The following is an 18,096-nucleotide window of genomic DNA, read 5'->3' on the forward strand; positions in this document are numbered from 1 at the left end:
ATTTTAATACATGACGTATTGCAGGATACAAAATGCTTTGCGTTACTTGTTTGCTTGTAGACAGCTACTAGCTTAGTGTTCTCAAAGGTTGTGTATAAACTAAGGATGGACAATTCCGGAATTTTTAACTTCCGGACTCCCGAAAGTGAAACCGGACAAATTCCGAAATTCGGAAAATTCCGTTTATGGAATAATTCCGGAATTCGGAAAAATGCGGAATTTAGAAATTTCTGATTTCGCTAACATTCCGGAATTCGAAAAATCCTGATTTTTTCGAAATCCGGAGTTTTCTCATTTTCGGAATTTTCTAAATTCCGGATTTTTCCCGAGTTCCGAAATTCTTCTGAATTCTGGAGTTTAACTGAATTCCATAATTGTCCGAAATCCGGAAAGTGAAAATTCCGCTTCCGAAAAATGAATTCATTTTGGTTAATATGAATCGTGGCGGAAATAAGTCTTTGACCAGGTAATTGCGACTGCTTTTGAAAGAAATGGAGAGTATGAGAATTCAATCTCTCATATCTATAGTTTCGTGTGGAGAACAAACTTGTGAACCAACGGTTTAAGCACAACTCAAGTTATTAATGTAAACTTTTCCGACATCATAAAAGAAATACGAAAGATATTTTGAATCGAAGAAATATAACATACAAGTTTGTAAGCGGAGACAAAGAAACCTAACGTAGGCAGATTTAAGACGAATCGTTTACAGCGTAGCGATCGCAGTTCAGTGGTCAAGGTGCTTGTGCGAATCCACGTCGCTTTTTTTTTTTACTTTAGGATTTTTGATGGCGATTGATCGGCGATGACATATTATTATATTCAGATATTTGAATACTCGGTTGTTTCGATATTTGAACTATCAAATCTTCAGGAATAATAATAGTAATAATAATAAACTAATAATAATTATTATTATATCGTAGAAGATTAAAAGCTACTATCGCTTATTATCGCTCAGGTCATACCATTACAAGCAGAAACGTGACATTTGGGAAGAATATTTCGGTTTGGTTTAATGTTGCCGACGACAAAAGGAATTTCTCATCTCGTTTCTAAAGCAAACAAAATAACATAAGAATTAACATTTTACATTCGAGACGGGACAAGGCTAACGAAAAGTTTCGTCTCGCTAAGGAGATGAGAATCGAGACGAGACGAAAAGTAACGTAAACATTTCCCGTCTTGTCTCGATTCTCGAAATAGTGTATGTCCATTCTTTAAGTAACAATTGCTCTGTAGACTGAATCTCATAGGTAATTTTGTTACATTGTATTTCAGAGCTCATTGAATTATGGTCTGTCTAGGTATTTTTGTAGCAAAGCTTTTATATTTACCTCTGCATATCCTAAAAATTAGCTTACTATATGCCTTACTGTTGAGTGACATTCAGATATTTGTTTTACAATTATTTTCCTTAAAACATACAATAGAATATTTTCTACATAAAACTTCAGTGGGACGCTCTAGTTTAAAATTTTGGTAGTTGCAGAGGTGTGTCTTCAAGGTAAGGAACAATTTCTCCGAAATCTCTACTTTTAAGTAAGTTTTGCCAAATTTTAGGGCAAGTTTAAAACTTTTAATGCCATTATTATTATTATTATTATTATTATTATTATTATTATTATTATTATTATTATTATTATTATTATTATTATTATGATCTTTAAAAGATATGCGGTTTGTATCTGAATACTAAAAGCTCATTGACTGTTGATCTCGGTTGTCGAGAAGTCTTCAGAAGGCAAGGACATCGGTCACGTTCTGGATTTGAGTTCCGATGGGGCAAGTATTGGGGCTCGAGCCAAAAAATTGTTAGAAGTTATAGGTTTCAGTTAAACATGTTCAAAACAGCTGGGACCGGGTTTAGGTTTCTCGAGCTGCTCGGCTTATACCGTACCGTATACTACAGAACCGAACCGAGAAGTGAGCCGAGCCAACAGCACACCCAACCGAGCCGTTTTGAGCCATCGGCTTAGTTGAGCTGAGTAGAACCGTGCGGATGGACTAGTTTCAACTTAGCTGGCTCGAACCGGTTCACATGAGAAGAGTAGGTGACCCATCCCAACCGAGAAAGCTCGAGCCATCGGCTCAATTGAGCCGACTCGATGGCTCGTTCCAACTGAGCCGGCTCAGGTCATCGGCTCAATTGGGCCGAGCCGACGGCTCATCCCAACCGAGCCGACTCGAGCTGTTCGCTCAGTTGATACGAGCCGAGCCGCTTGATATCACTACAAAGGTTGGTCTTCTGCTTGGGCTCAAGAATTCGACTGTGCAGGTCTCAGTCTTGATTTTAAGAACTACAGTATATACTTATATTGCTGATTACGACATTTGAGGCTTTCTCGTAATAATAATAATAACAACAAAACTCTTGTCCTCTCGTTATCTAGACGAGACGAGATACACTGAAATTGCCCCACGAGATGCACTAAAATTACGAGACGAGATGCACCCCTATCGTAAGCAACACTAAAAGTATTCCACATTACTGCTTAATTTCTCATGGCTTTCGCTTTTCAGTCTGATCAGTCCATTATTTCAAAACGAGTTAAAACGAGCTGAACGAGCGAGAGAGCCATTATCAAACTAACTCAACTCGAAACTCGACCTCGAAAACAGCGACTTGGCTCGGAACTCTAGAAAATTACCTTTGACTCGACTCGAATTGAACTCGAATCGAGTTGAATTTTGGTTCGACTCGTGCTCATCTCTATTCGTATTTGTAATTTATGTTTCCACTTCAAAAATTTCTACTCTTTTTTCTCCGTTTACCTGCTGTTTCTGGATTTCTTTGTCGGTGTCGTCCTTTATTTACACCATACACTATTCTTATTCCCAACCTGTGATCCGCTTCAATGTCTTATTCTGTTTAGGCTTTTCTGCTTACCTTGACTACACATGTTATTGATTTAATTCTCACTTTCCGAGCAGGACCAATGAAAAATTGTTATTATTATTCAGAAAATCTTAGACAATAGATATAGTAGCGAATACTGCCTACATAATATAGGTATAAGGGTACCAACATATAATCTTATAAAAGCATCGGAAATGGTTAACATGAATAAAAATTCTATTATCTTAAGAAAACTGACAAGTTCTCTTAATATATTATCAGGATAATTGTATTTATTAAACAGACGTATAGATTTTATTAGGTATGTATATTTTATATAGTATATCTGTATGTTTGACGGTATCCTTGTTTTAAGGACAATTTGAAGAAAATTGACTAACTATTTTAATGAAGAATGAAATAATTATGTTTATCCAGACAAGATACAAGACATAAAATTATGTATATATTATAAGATAGACAACGACCTCCTATCGTCGAAACAAATGTATTATTAAAATTAAGAAGAATGTAAGATGTGTGTTATAACCCTTAGTTCAATGACTAAGTGCTATATTTTCCTATCTAGCTGTTCATGGCACTAAAATAAATATTATTATTATTATTATTATTATTATTATTATTATTATTATTATTATTATTATTATTATTATTATTATTATTATTATTATTATTACACTATTGAACTTGCACGGCAAAATTAATGTATAATACGATATCATTTCTGTAATTTTCCTCCATTGAATGTTATTTAGTTTATTAATGGGCACTAAATTGTCTCCAGATCATCGAATAAATTAACTTCGGCATTCACTTTGGTGGAAATATCATTACAGAGACATTACCGGTTCGTTCCAAACATCAGGATTGAACTTAGCAATATTTAGCTTATGATGTTGCATGAGAAGATAATGTAGGGGTGAAGTGCTGGGCTTGTGAGTAATACAGCTAATCAATATAGCTTCAAATACTTTTCAAGTTATTTTATTTTCAAAGCAATCGTGAAGAATCAAAGACTGACTTCTCACACTAAATGAGCAATTTTTAAGAAAGTGGACGCAAACACTTGTATCATGATAGAGACGATTTACGCATATTAATTGTGAAAGTGCAAGGAAATTACTAGGACATTCGAAACACTTCGTTCATCTGCAGTATGCACTTTTTAATTTATCGTTCTAAGAAAAAAACACTACATCATTTGTTATTGTTAAACTATCTTTGGCGAGCGCAATCGGTGGAATATGGTCTCCATAATAGGCACATTTCTGAAGACGTTTGCCTATTGTAGAGACTCACATGTATGAAATTCGGAAAAATTTCGTTTTATCGATCACCGCCCTCTGATTCATACCCCTGATTAGATACACTTGCTTCCTCATTTTCATTGTATCACTTCTCTAATAAATGTCAGCGGAATTTTTATCAAGTTTTCTCTTAACATCTCAAACGGGTAATGCGCTCTCTTTTACCACCTCTCACGTGCTGTAGGCATTATTAAAAAATCATTCTACATGTAGTAGATTCGAACTTACGTCCTTTGTATTTTCAATCTAGCGTCTTAGCTACTACATTCCTGCGTTCTAACCATCTAGAATATGAGAATTTAATCAATACATAGAAAGTGGAGGAAAAGAAAGTAGAAATATTCGAAGTGGGAATATTAAATACAAATGCGAACATATATTCCAACAACTAAACGTTTACCAAGCAACGATCTTCGTGTAGTGGTTAAGGCGCTAGATTACAAATCCAAAGGATGGCGGTTCGAATTGCTCCAAGGAGTATATATATTTTTAGGTTTTTAAAAATAATGCATAGAGCACATGAGCGGTGGTGAAAGAAAACGTATTATCCGTTTAATACTTTAAGTGAAAAAGAGTTAAAAATTTCGGTGAAATTTATTAGAGAAGTAAAATAATGAAAACGAGGAAGCAGGTATATTTAATCAGAGGTATGTATCAGAGGGTAGTAATCTCAAAAACTGCAAATTTTCGAGAATTTCGCACATGTGAATCTCTACGATAGGCAAATTTCTTCAGAAATGTGCCTATTGTAGAGACCATCTTGTCATAAATGCCGTAAAATTTCTATTCAATTTTGCCCTTTTGCCTCTCATCACCTCTCAAACGGAAAGGGAGAGAGAGAGAGAGAGAGAGGGGGGAGAGGGAGGAAGATGTTTCCAGAACTGAGAGTGAGGTACTTCCATTCAAGTCAACGAGTTGACAAATAGACGCTTACATAATGAGAATGCGGAATACAAACAATTATAAAACATCAAAGTGATAATTGCAATCATTATCTCCTAAGGTTCCGGAACCGTGACGGTGAATGAAACATGATCCGATGTCGGACGTCGAGAAATAGTTTGATTATGAAATAAAAACAGAATTTTAGAAAAGTAATTATTATGATGCACTGGACACAACATGATTGCCTGTTTCTTCTCCTCATGTTAAATTGTCTAATTTAAGAGATGCGAGACGAAGCCTGTATCTCGTCTCGTGGCTATCCCAGTGTCATCTCGTGTTTCCGAAACGAGACAAATTGTTATCTCGTCTCCCTTTGTCTAATTATTTTTCGTAAACCTCATAATAATAGAAGTAAAACTGGAAGCCATGTGACTTCGAAATGTAACGAAGTTTACAAGTTAGAATTGATAATCCTACAAGAGAGGGCTATGGAATGCTTTCGAGACATTTAAAACGCGACTAGTCCAGACAAGGACAAGGGAAACGAGACGAGACAGACGCTTTGGCTCGTCTCGTCTCGGATTTAACAAAGCCTATATTGTCTCTCCCATGCTGAATTGGAAACCACTCACCAGAATTTAAGTGGGTCTTGTGTCAAGTGAGACATGTGGGTCAAGATGTGTAAGTCGGTTAGTGGGTCGTGGGACAACAGGATGTGACAGACTGCAATCCACCACCCACCATGACCCACCATAAACTAGCGATCCACCATAACCTACAGACTCACTAGACCCACCGGCACACTCTGCTTAGTGCATTGTATATAGCATCCCCTGAACAGTGGTGAATATGTCTACATTTTACTTTTATTGTCTCTATTTTCTTTTTTTCTTTTTTTGGATTTGTTTCTATTTACTTACCTGAGATGACAATATCTTACAAGATAAAAGCTGACTTTGTTAAATGACCTTTCGCGAGGTAGTAATGCAAATTTAAAATGTTAATATTACAACTGGGAGAGCGGAATAACCAGAAATGGCCTAGAAGATGCGTTTTAAAGTTTCGACTCGCCGCGGTCGACGCCTAAAATTCCAAAATGACGTAGTGGCAGAGTGTGGAGAATTTACTATTCACGCGTAAAGGATCGCGAGTTCGATTCTCGCTCGAGTCAACTTGTTTTTGCTTTCACCAATAATGTAGTCATTTATAACTACAAGTAAAATACTAATTCACCTTATATTTATAATGAATGAAACAATAGGAATTTTTAAATCAGTTGTAAAACTTTTCAATGTTTCATGTGAACTAGATACAACCTAGTGATAACAATATATTTATGAAATAGGTTATATTATTAGGAAATAGGTTGTATCTAGTTCACATAAAACATTGAAAAGTTTTACAAATGATTTGAAAATTCCTATCGTTTAGAATATAGGAACATATAGTGAATTAATATTTTACTTGTAGTTATAAATGACTACTTTATTGGTAAAAAGCAAAAACAAGTTGACTCGAGCGGGAATCGAACGGTCGACCCTTTACACGAAAGTCGTGAATGCTCCACACTCTGCAACACCGCCACTTGATAATTTTAGGCGCCTTACCATATATACGGCGAGTCGAAACTTTAAGACGCTTTTTTTGCTATTTCTGGTTCTTGCACTCTCCCAGTTTAAATGTGCACTACTGCCTCGCGAAAGATGGCCACTAAGTTCATTTAACAAAGTCTTTCTTGTCCTAGTTATTTATACTCATCTCAGGTAAGTAAATAGAAACAAATGCAAAAGAAGAAGAAGAAGAAGAAGAAGAAGAAGAAAATGGAGATCCTAAAAGTAAAATGTAGACAAATTCATCACTCTTCAGAGGGTGCTATATACAATGCACTGAGCAGAGTGTATCGGTGGGTCGTAGTGGATATGTAGGTTATGGTGGGTCACGGCGGATTGTGGATTGTAGTGGGTCACGTCCTGGTACCCCATGGTCCACGATCTACTTCATCTCTGGTGAGAGGCTTCCAATCCAGCATGGGCAAGACAATATAGGCTTTGTTAAATCCTGATCGAGACGAGACAAAGCGTTTGTCTCGTCTCGTTTTCCTAGACGAGACGTGACATGTCCTTGTGTGGACTCGTCGCGTTTTAAATGTCTTGAAAGCATTCCATAGCCCTCTCTTGTCCGATTATCAATTCTAACTTGTAAACTTCGTTACATTTCGAAGCCACATGGCTTCCAATTTTACTTCTATTATTATGAGGTTTACGAAAAATAATTAGACGAAAGGGGACAAGATAACAATTTGTCTCGTTTCGGAAACATGAGATGACACCGGGATAGACACGAAACCAGTGGCTGATCTAGAAGGTAAAAGCTGGGGGGCTGCCTGAATTTAGACTATGATAAGTATATCATGACCTTACTATAAATTTTCAAACTATATAAATAATAGCTTAAATTATTTTCGTCAATCTGGAAGTGGGGGGCCTGGGACCCCCGAGCTAGATCCGCCACTGCACAAGACGAAACACAGGCTTTTTCCCGCCTCTCTAAAACGAGACATTTTCACATGATGAGACGAAACAGGCAACCATGTTGTGTCTAGCGTATCATAACCATTCCTTTTATAAAATTCTGTTTTCATCTCATTATCAAGTTATTTCTCGAAATCCGACCTCGAGTCTAGCTCGGATCTCTATCTTCCTTTCATTGACTTCATTGTTTCCTTCACTAAATTGTGTTCATTATTGTATTTTTTTTAAATCATTCTATTTTCTACGGTTTTCATTCCACGGTCAGTGTACGGTTTTCATTCTACAAGTTGTGAAGTGGAATTAACATATGATAGGATATAATAATGGTGTTGTGAATGTTTGTTATGTATCTAATTGTTTAAAACTAGTGTATATTTATACAATCGATATTATCTGGGGTTATTTTCATTCATCTATTACTACTTAACTGTCTATGTATGGTATATCTATAAGTGTAGTGTTCTACGTTTTCCTTCGTAGAACAAAGTTATCTGAACGCTCTGGATTAAGTGTAATGGAACTGTATAATAGTCTAGGCATGTAACTTTGATGGGGAAATGGAAGTTAAAACTACAGCATGAAGTGTGGAAAAAGGGATCTTTCTTTATTTTTTTTTAAATGTCTGTAATGCATTACTTGTTCCGTTCACTGTATCGCTATCTGTCCTCGCTGCTTTCTTCAGGCGTTATTCAGCGTGCCTTCGTAGCTAGCCTGTGCATAGCAAAACTTACGAGTGTAATATGCATGACTCATTGTGTAACGCAGTGTTGCAATAACTTCGCTTTGTCGTTAACAAACATAGTGCTTTTGGTGTCTTGAATATCAATAAAACTGGTTGTTGAAAAAAATAATTGAATACGAATCTGCTAAAAGTGTACTTATATAGTTTAATATTGTAGTCTCAATATGGTCCCTCATCCCAAAACTTGTGTTTGTTTTCACAGGACACATTTGGAGAGAGGGGGAGTTGTGTAAGTCACAATATTTTGGCATTCGGGATATTAGTGATATGTTGTTCGGATCTTGGAACCTTAGGTGATAACGCTTACAATTATTACTTTGCTGTTTTATGGCTGTTTGTATTCGGCATTCTTATTATGTAAGCGTCTATTTGTTATCTCGTTGATTTTAATGGAAGCACCACACTCTCAGTTCCGGGAGCATCTCTCCCCCCCTCTCTCTCTGCGCAATACGCACATTTCTGAAGAAATTTGCCTATCGTAGAGACTCACATGGGCGAAATTCGGGAAAATTTCCAGTTTTTCCGGTCACCACCCTCTGATACAACCCCTGATTAAATATACTTGCTTCCTCATTTTTATTGTCTCACTTCTCTAATAAATTTCACCGAAATTTTTAACTCATTTTTACTTAACATATTAAACGGGTAATACGCTCTCTTTTACCACCTTTCGTGTGCTGTATGCATTATTTAAAAAAATATATACTACTTGGAGCAGATTCGAACCGCTGTTCTTTGGATGTGTAAGCTAGCGTCTTAACCACTACACCAAGGTAGTTGCTTGGTAAACGCTCAGTTGTTCACATATTTATTGTATTTGTATTTTATGTTCCCACTTCGACAATTTTTACTCTATTTTCTCCGTTTAGCAGCTGTTTCTGGCTTTCTCTTTCGGTGTCGCCCTTTATTTACACTATGCACTATTCGTATTCACAGCTTGTGCCCCTCTGCAATATCTTATTCAGATTAGACTGTTCTTCTTGTCTCTCAGTAAACATTTGATTGATTTAATTCTCATACTCTGCATGGATGGAACACAAGAATGCCATACTCAAAAAACAGGTGTACATTTAATTTCCTGACACATAATACTTCCTACAAAGGAAATTGCTAGTATTGCAAAATAAACATATGGAACTACAGCCATTATAGAATACACTCTGGCTTACATATCAAAATTAAAAATTATAACATATTAATAAAAATTATTCTAAGAAAATAAATGTAAATTTTCTATAACACAAGTTAAAATCCCAAACAAATGAAAGGTGTCCAACAAATACAAACAAACTACTTGGAATTAAATAAGAATTCATTTCTTAATCTTTTATTAGAAAATATGATCTCTGATTAAAGTTTTTTTAAGATTAGTATTTGTATGAGATAACAGAGGAAGATCTCTAAAATAGCAAGACGCTAGCCTTACATGAGAATGCAACACCTGTTTTAGTGCTTAATTGTTAGCAATTCATTTAGTGGTTTACTAGATTCTCTACTTTTTGAGCATTACTCAATAGGTTACTTACTCCCTTTTACGTTCACATTCAAGAAGGATTGTAAGATTCTCAATTAATAAACGCTAAATTCATCATTAATAACTAGCCTGCCTAATTTTTGCTCGTGACTTAGCTTCAGAAGAGTCAAATTGCTGTACCAGGACAGTTAGCTAGGTTTTCCACTAGAATTAGATAAGGTACAAATGTCGTCACTTATTTGAGGCGATTTAGTCTGTAGTCAAGGTTAATGGTATAGTCCATACACTTCCTTATTAAAGAACCGCACCTGGTTTTTCCGTATCGGACTGGCCGATAAGGAGTCTGTCGTTATAAGGGGACACGAAACCGGCCCCTTTAAGATAAAGAAACAATGTTCACACTACTCGTTCTTATATAGAACCATTCAGACTCTAAACAAAACATACAAACACGCGGTATCTTTACTTCGAACAGTGTTAACGAAATTAACATAAATCTTACTATACTAAATGCATTCTATAAATGCAAAAAGCCTACTCAGTGAAAATAAATCAATACCTTACAAAATAAGCCTGTACTATCTCCTCCTTAAGACAGCATAGCTTCAGATATTAAAGTATCTAAGCTGATATAATAATATTTCCTATTCTGTCAACAACTCCCAAATTCTGAGCGGTTCTCGAATAGAGAATAATGTGATTCAGAGACCTTAACGTCTCTTCTAGACATATAGTACCAAACTCCGAAAAGAGTTGAGTATAATAACGCAAAAATTATCCATATTTAGTAATCATTTCAATCTATTGGATGATTCAAAAGTTTGAAAATGATGTAGAAAGTAGCAAATCAAAGCAAGCGAGTGCGATATGGAAGATGAGCAAACAAAAGAGCAAATCTAGGAGTATATTTAGAAAGTCCTGACATGGAATTTTGGTCAAAATTTATAAAAGGATATCGTAACGTATGATGACATTATTATGTGCTGAGAGTTCTCAAAGAGACCTCATAGATTATCTTTGCTCACTACAAAATTTTGATAATTTATTTTTGTTTATTAAATTGTCCGAGTCAAACATGAGTAAATGTTTATTTCAATATGTAAGGAACAGGAAATGTTACAAAACCGAAATGTCAGTGTATTTATAAGTAGCGCCATCACTGCTGTTCAAATTTGGAAGCGACGAAATACTAAATTTGATAAATTAACAACTGCTATACAAAGCATTAGTGAGAACTAAATTTCTGGTGGTCATTTTAGAGCGTTAGTATGTTTCCGGAGCGCTTGTAGCATGTCAACAAAAGTGATAGAATCTACATACAAACTTACAAACATTTCAGTTCTACTTACATGGAGTTGTGACGATCTGTTGAGTTTCAATCTGTGGCGATCCATTTAATTCTTGTTGAGTTTCAATAGCTGCTTCTATATGGATATGTTTTCCACTTTCCTTTTCCGTTTCTTGAACTTCAATCAACCAATCATCTGCGATTTCTTTTCCTTTGAAATCAGCTGTTACATTTGTATTCCATTTTCCCTGAATGTCTCTCATACCCATAAGACGGAACTTCAAAGATTCGGATATATGATCAGGTATTTCATCACACACACTATATTCCAGCGCACCAAATATAAGGAATATGCTTGCTATGGCTAACATCTTCTAATAACGTGATAAGTACACCTGAAAGTTTATTAACAACAATTAGCATAAAGCGGATAATGGAAAGAGAGCATGAAATTATACAGCATTAACTCAGTTCTGTAAAGATACGCTTAGAAAATATTCTCTATTTAAGACGAAGATAAAACGAAAAGTGTTATAGGTTTTCTGGCACTTCAATTTTCAGCTATCTATATAAATAGATCAATATCAGTAAACTTTAAGGAAATACATCTGACAAGATTCAGGAATGTTTTCATTTTTGCTACCTAATTTTGTTTTCTTGACAGATGTGTGTCTCTTTCATTTTTGTTTTGTTGCATAATGCATAATTCTCTTACTCATGTTTGAGAGTACAGCAGCCTTAGTGAAACTCAAAACTCAGTCATGGAGAAATGTCTCAACGAAATAACATATTAACAGTTCAATACTCTGTCTATCTGCATTTCAAATATGGTATTTCACTTCTTGTGGACATAAGAAATATATATATAAATATATATAAATATATATATATAAATTTTCGCAGGCGTTGCAGTTTATAGATAATAGTCATATTATAAATGTTTGTATGAAGAATTGCTAAACATAAGAAACCGCTATGAGCGACTCCTTTTAAGAATGTGTTTCTCCGTACGACCATAATTCCACCTTTGCTCTATCTACACAGCATATATTGTATTACAAGTTCATTTTTATTTTGTAATTTCAAATATAGTTAGCCAATATTCAGTTTTCTTTGTATCAAGTACTAGCTGAGGAGTAATTCGCTTATTTTGTGTTCAATATATCTTAAAATTTTACAAAACTATGAAGCACATTATTAACTCTTCTACGAAGTAAGCAGCTTTAGTCTTTATGTAGTTTCCAGATATATCAAATTCTATGTAAAAGTAATTTGCAGTTTAATGTCAAGGTTCTGACATTAAACTTTCTGATACAAGAAACACTAATCATGCCATTAACAACTGTAATGTCAAATTTAAAATTTTCGAGTGTTTCTTGTTCTTCCTCTTTTTCTCTTACTAATGTACCTCTTTGTAAATTTATCACTTTTCTCTATAGACTAAAGAACATAAAATATTAAGCTTTGCTAAATCACGAACTAATTACAGCATATGAATAGTTTTGGTTAAATTATAAACACATCAATTCTGACGATTCTTCAATCGATAAAAAGGAGATCTATGGATTATCTGGGATTTTAATTTTTTATAAATTGTAAACCTGGGTGTAATAGTGGTCTAACAATTATCGACTTCAATAGGTTCACCTTTCGAACAAGAAACAAACTGCAAAATAAATCTCATGTTCTAGTACACATCTAAAGTGCAACACCGAGATGAAAGTTTGTATTTACTAGCTTCCAAATATAATCTTTGTAAAATAATTTTCAGAAAATAATTTAAAATTTTAAGTCTCTGTTTATCATTTTAAACATTATTATTGCTTAGACTACTATTGTACCGAGGTGCACAATTTACTGACCATTTTGATTGTAAGTAAAAACTATTGAGAATAACTATTTTGAATAAATACTAACAGTGCGGTTTAAAATATAATTGTTAGGTTTGTTATTATTAGTTATTACTTAATTCAGTAATATAATTAAAATTTGATTCGCCAGGTATTTCTTATAATGTCAGCGTGTGTATAATAGGCAAAGACATGTAAGGTGGAAAATTTCGTGTCAAAAGAGCAGTAAATAAGAACATTAAAACGAAAATAAAACTTAGTTGTCCATTTAGCAACATTTTGTTTTACTCGTTCTAATTTTCATATTTATAATTCTTTTCCTATGAAATTTAGCACAAACATACATTCCCCGACTATACACGTAGTATCAATATTAAAAATACCCTGCAAAATCATTTTCAAATTATATCCTTAGCAGAAGGCAGTTATAGATATGCGACAATCATTTTGGACATGAGTGTACCATTCTGACTGGAAAAGTTTCGGTTTGAAAGCTTTCCGCCTATTGTTAACGCGGATTTTAATCGTGAAATTCTTTTAACCCTTTATTTTGTGACTTATTCTCATTATTGTATTTTAAAATATCATTCTTATATGAACAGCTTAAAATTAAAATAGTACAAGACATACACTATTTGTGTTTCAGAAATTAATGAAAAATCTTCCGAAATAATTTGGGAACAAATCAGTGTTTCCTTTATCACTAGAACTTACACTGTCATTGATTGTCAGAGATTGACTTTTTTACTTCTTTTTCTGTATGCGTGTCTAAATCTCTGCATTTGAAAAAGTGACGTACACCATTGTAATTTTAATCCGTCCGCTTTACATACTTTCATATTAACAACTCTTGTATAATCTTGATTTATAGTGGACTTGAATGTAAGTAAAATACGCTACTTCAAGCCGAATTGTTCATAATTAAACTTTGGATCTAAAGTACATATTAATACTTTACTGGTATATTCAAAACAATCGAAATAAAAATGCCTTTTGTGCTAGTTACGTTGTTTGTACCAATACAAGAAGTGGGAGTGAATTTCGTTGGAAATGTACCGGTTTGGAGAATTTATTTCCGTCCAAAGTGTTCCGGTTTAAAGTGTTGGTAACATTATAACAACGTTCCAAACAATCGGGGGAAATGAACAAGATTTTGTTTATTTACTGCTTTATTTAGTACCAGCTACAGAACGGAATTTAAGAATTTCTGATTCTGACGTTTCTTTTAACCCCAAATAAATAAAGCTCTTACACTTGTGATGAGCGTAGTATAGCATAAACTACAACTAAAGCTCCTAGTAGCATAAACTACAACTAAAGCTCGTTTAATCCCACAATCTTTTACACGAAGTAAAGCTTGTAGTACTCTTCTGTGTATTTTGTCAACAAGAAATTGTTGCCTAGTCCTAAAAAGTGATGTAATTCGTTTTGGAACTGTGTACTCTCATAAAGGCAATGGCGTACGCAAGGGGATGGATTTTGGGGGTTTAAATCCTTCATTTGAACAACATGTTATGGAAAGATAAACAATGATGATCATTCTTGATTTTAATTCCATACCGTGATAAATATTGTGATTCCACAAGGAAAACATATGTATTCGTACTGCATTAAATTTTTTTCTGTTATCTGTCGAAATAAGACTTTGAAGTTAAAGTTATCTTACTGTGTATTATTTACCTACCTTTAATCGATTTCAACCACAACGAGCCATAGTGCATAGAAGAAACTATATATTATGTCTTATCATTATTTAATAAGTTTTTCGTAAAATATACTGGAAAAATTTTTCATACGTTTACGTGCAAAGTTGCAATACTAGGCTGATTTTACCTATTATTCTAAATGGATTTCAACTTCGGATTTCAACTTCATACAAAATGCCTATTTTGGAATAGTAAAAGAAATCAAATACCAGATTTTATTAACATCATTTAAATGTTATTCTGCAACATCACATTTGCCCACCTCTTCAGTGCTTGAACTCACTTTTCTACAATAAAGCTCTGCGTACCCTTTGCATAAGTCTAGTGTCAACTGAGAAAATTTAATATTGCAGTTAAGTGCCAAACATTGTAGTCTATTTCCCAGAAAAAGTAATAGTGAAATAGAACCACAAAATACAAATTGAAGTTTTTGGTAGTAAAGGAGACTGAGTCAAATGCAATAATAATAATAATAATAATAATAATAATAATAATAATAATAATAATAATAATAATAATAATAATAATAATAATAATAATAATAATAAGGAAAAGCAAGATTAGAGAGGAAAAGAAAAGAAATATAAATGTGGACCAATATTCTTTCATGCTGTTAATGAAATCTTAGGGTCATGACTTAGTTAAAAAAAAAGAAAAGAAACAGAAGAAAAAGAAGATTCTAAAATGACACAAAACTTCCGTTTTACGTACCACGCCAACTAAGACGAATTTTTAATGGAGATCAATGATTGTTAAAGAATTGTAGACGGAGTTAGAACCACGAGAAACCCATGAATACAATGTTCTTCACCACAAATTTATGTTGCCTGGAAACGAACCAGGGAATTCTTGTTTCTAAAGACGAGCACTCTACATTCAACCACTGTGCCCCAACGAAAACATTTCACTTAGTACACAAAAATATGTACAACTATTTTAAAGTGTAACCGGAAAATAACGGAGAGTTCTTAATATGTATATTAAAATATTCTGATCTGTGCCAACCTAGTAAACATATTTAATATGTGATATCTGCGCACAATCAGAAATTAAACTAACTTGTTACTTACTCTACTACAAACATACAAAAAGAACTGCAATAATAAACAATAAAAATACCTGATTAAATACAAAATAACTCAATGAATACTATAGTATTTCTCTGCGTTGTTTGTTCCTTGCAAAATACCAGCTTTTAGTATTTAATGGTCAATCAGGAAGATTGTTACTGAATTTAAACAATAACTTGTCCTTGTTAATATATAGTTCACTCAATTAATGACGGAGTAGTATTAAACTTAAAAATTATAAAAGATTTGAAATGCCCTGTGATCTAAGATAAGCAAACGCAAAAGAAATCTTCTCCGAACCTTAAAGGTCATGGCGCTAGTTTCTGTACATTATGTCATTTACGCTGGGTTTTAATAGATAATTAGCTTCTTAGAATTCAAAGATACCCAGTAAAATATTAATATTTATAAACAAGTGTTTACAATTACATCATATATGTCAAGTAGAACTTAATATTTTTCTTTTATAATTGTGAAGAATTATAGTATGTCATGTATTACACACAAATATGATACAAATTGCATTAGGTAATAGAAACTTCTGAGTGATTGAAAAGAACTTCCCTACGGTTCAACTCAATTAGTCTTTGTATGTCTGTCTATCCATCTGCCTGTTTCAGGATAACTGCCATAAATTTATTCTACGTTGATGAAACCTAGTATGTGATGTCTTCCAACCTTTCAAAATAAACCTATTGTGTGGAATTTAAATTCATTCACAATAATGGGTAATATCTACCCACTACTGTAACTTGGCACAAACACATAAGAAACAATTTTTCAGGATAAATTACAGTACGTAAAACGTATTCGAATATGATATAGCTTAATATATATTTCCTTCACTTAACGTCAGTCATTTCCATTGGTTGTGGATGAAATCGTTAAGGGATAAGTTAATCATGCAGCACAAAATAACCTAAACTTAACAATCTAATTATTTGAATAGATAATGGGACGTTTCTTTAATAGCTTCACCACCAAAAGATTCCATTTTAAGATAATATGATATATGTTTTCTTTTGGAATCTCAATTTTTGTCACTAGTAGGTTCCGTAAAAGTTATTTGATTTTGATAGAGTATCTGTTCATTAAATACGAATGTATTTCACCAAATTTATTTCTAGTTTCTATGTTGACTTTTACAAGAGCACCCCTTTTTCCCTTCACCGCTCTTTTGATTGTATTTACGACGTTGCAACGTTTTAACACTCACTATGTCTGTTCTTCCGTCCCTATACTGTGGCTAATATGAAACAGATGTCAAGCTATTAGGAATAGGTATCTCTTTTAAAAATTAAAATAATGGAAATATGTAATTTTGGTTTAATACATAGGTGCATAATTTGTGAAGTACAGATTTCCCTGCTTATTTCGATACCAGCAGTTTTTAATTTGTAATGATCGATTCTAGTTTCACAGTGGACTACTCCAGCACTTCTTCAATAATAAATGCATTGTTGTCGGAGTGCTGGACATGCGTAATATTTTTGATTTCCTTTACATAGTACACTTCTTCCATACATTTGCACATATCAGTTCAAAACACTGTCTTAACACCTTGCAAACACTTGCACATAATGAGTTTTTTTTTCTAATGTCTCTCTTGACCTTCGAGCAAATTATTTCGAATAGGTTAAGTCAGCAATGATAGTGAGCGTGGTCGTGCGCGTGATATTGTCAATTACGTAAGCTTTACTGATATTTGCCTCTCTAACTTAACCCAGGGGTACCTCTTTTATTGAGAGAGCTTCGGCCATGAGGTTTATATTCATGAAATAAATAATGTCTCCTATGTTCATTGACATGGTTGACATCTTTAGGCGTGAATTGTATGTGCCCCATTGTTTAAAACAATCACATGGTTTTCATTAATCAAATTAGCCTTAAGAATCTTTGAGAGACATTTTTCAAATATCGCAGAATGTTGTGACTTTAGCCATTTTATAGCGATTTTCTTTTTTCTTTCTTTTTTTCTTTTTCTTTTCTTTTTTCTGTTTGGTGACAAAAAAAAGTTTCTTACCCTCACGTCATTACTGCCGATATCAATACCATTATTCTTTTGCCCCTAGATACGGACACATTTAAGGTACAAGAATACGAGAAACCATCACAGCTCTTCTTTGAAATATCGTGTGTATCATACCAAGGTATACCTAAACATAATACTTTTCCGCTCACAGTTAACTTGCATTAACTTGCTTAGATATACATCTCCAATCAACAATTCTGCTTGACTCTGTTATCACTCTATTCTGATTAAGTGTCTGGTGTTTGAAACATAAATGTTTTAAGCATGTGTAGGATGTGACGTGCCCATAATAGAAAGCCACATATTTCACGGAGATGACTCAGAATTTCTTTTAAACTAAATGACGTACTC

General features: G+C 33.8%; 1 protein-coding gene and 1 long non-coding RNA gene across 2 annotated transcripts in view; one reads left to right on the forward strand and one right to left on the reverse strand.

Annotated features, from left to right (window-relative positions):
• LOC145681989 (uncharacterized) overlaps positions 1-15,950 on the reverse strand; it is a 194,689-nt gene extending 178,739 nt beyond the window's left edge. Inside the window, exons 1-2 of the mRNA XM_081753590.1 lie at positions 15,763-15,950; positions 11,149-11,482 (exon numbers count right to left, since the gene is read on the reverse strand). Coding sequence (XP_081609716.1) covers positions 11,149-11,458 — 310 coding nt within the window. The 5' untranslated portion in view covers positions 11,459-11,482; positions 15,763-15,950. The remainder of the gene's footprint in view (positions 1-11,148; positions 11,483-15,762) is intronic.
• Positions 1-18,096, forward strand: part of LOC145680799 (uncharacterized) — a 241,866-nt gene that overhangs the window by 137,218 nt on the left and 86,552 nt on the right. The gene's annotated exons all lie outside the window — the stretch shown is intronic.

The sequence above is a fragment of the Thermobia domestica genome, chromosome 3 (assembly GCF_964235325.1).
Source record: "Thermobia domestica chromosome 3, izTheDome1.hap1.1, whole genome shotgun sequence".
In the NCBI taxonomy this organism is placed as follows: domain Eukaryota; kingdom Metazoa; phylum Arthropoda; class Insecta; order Zygentoma; family Lepismatidae; genus Thermobia; species Thermobia domestica.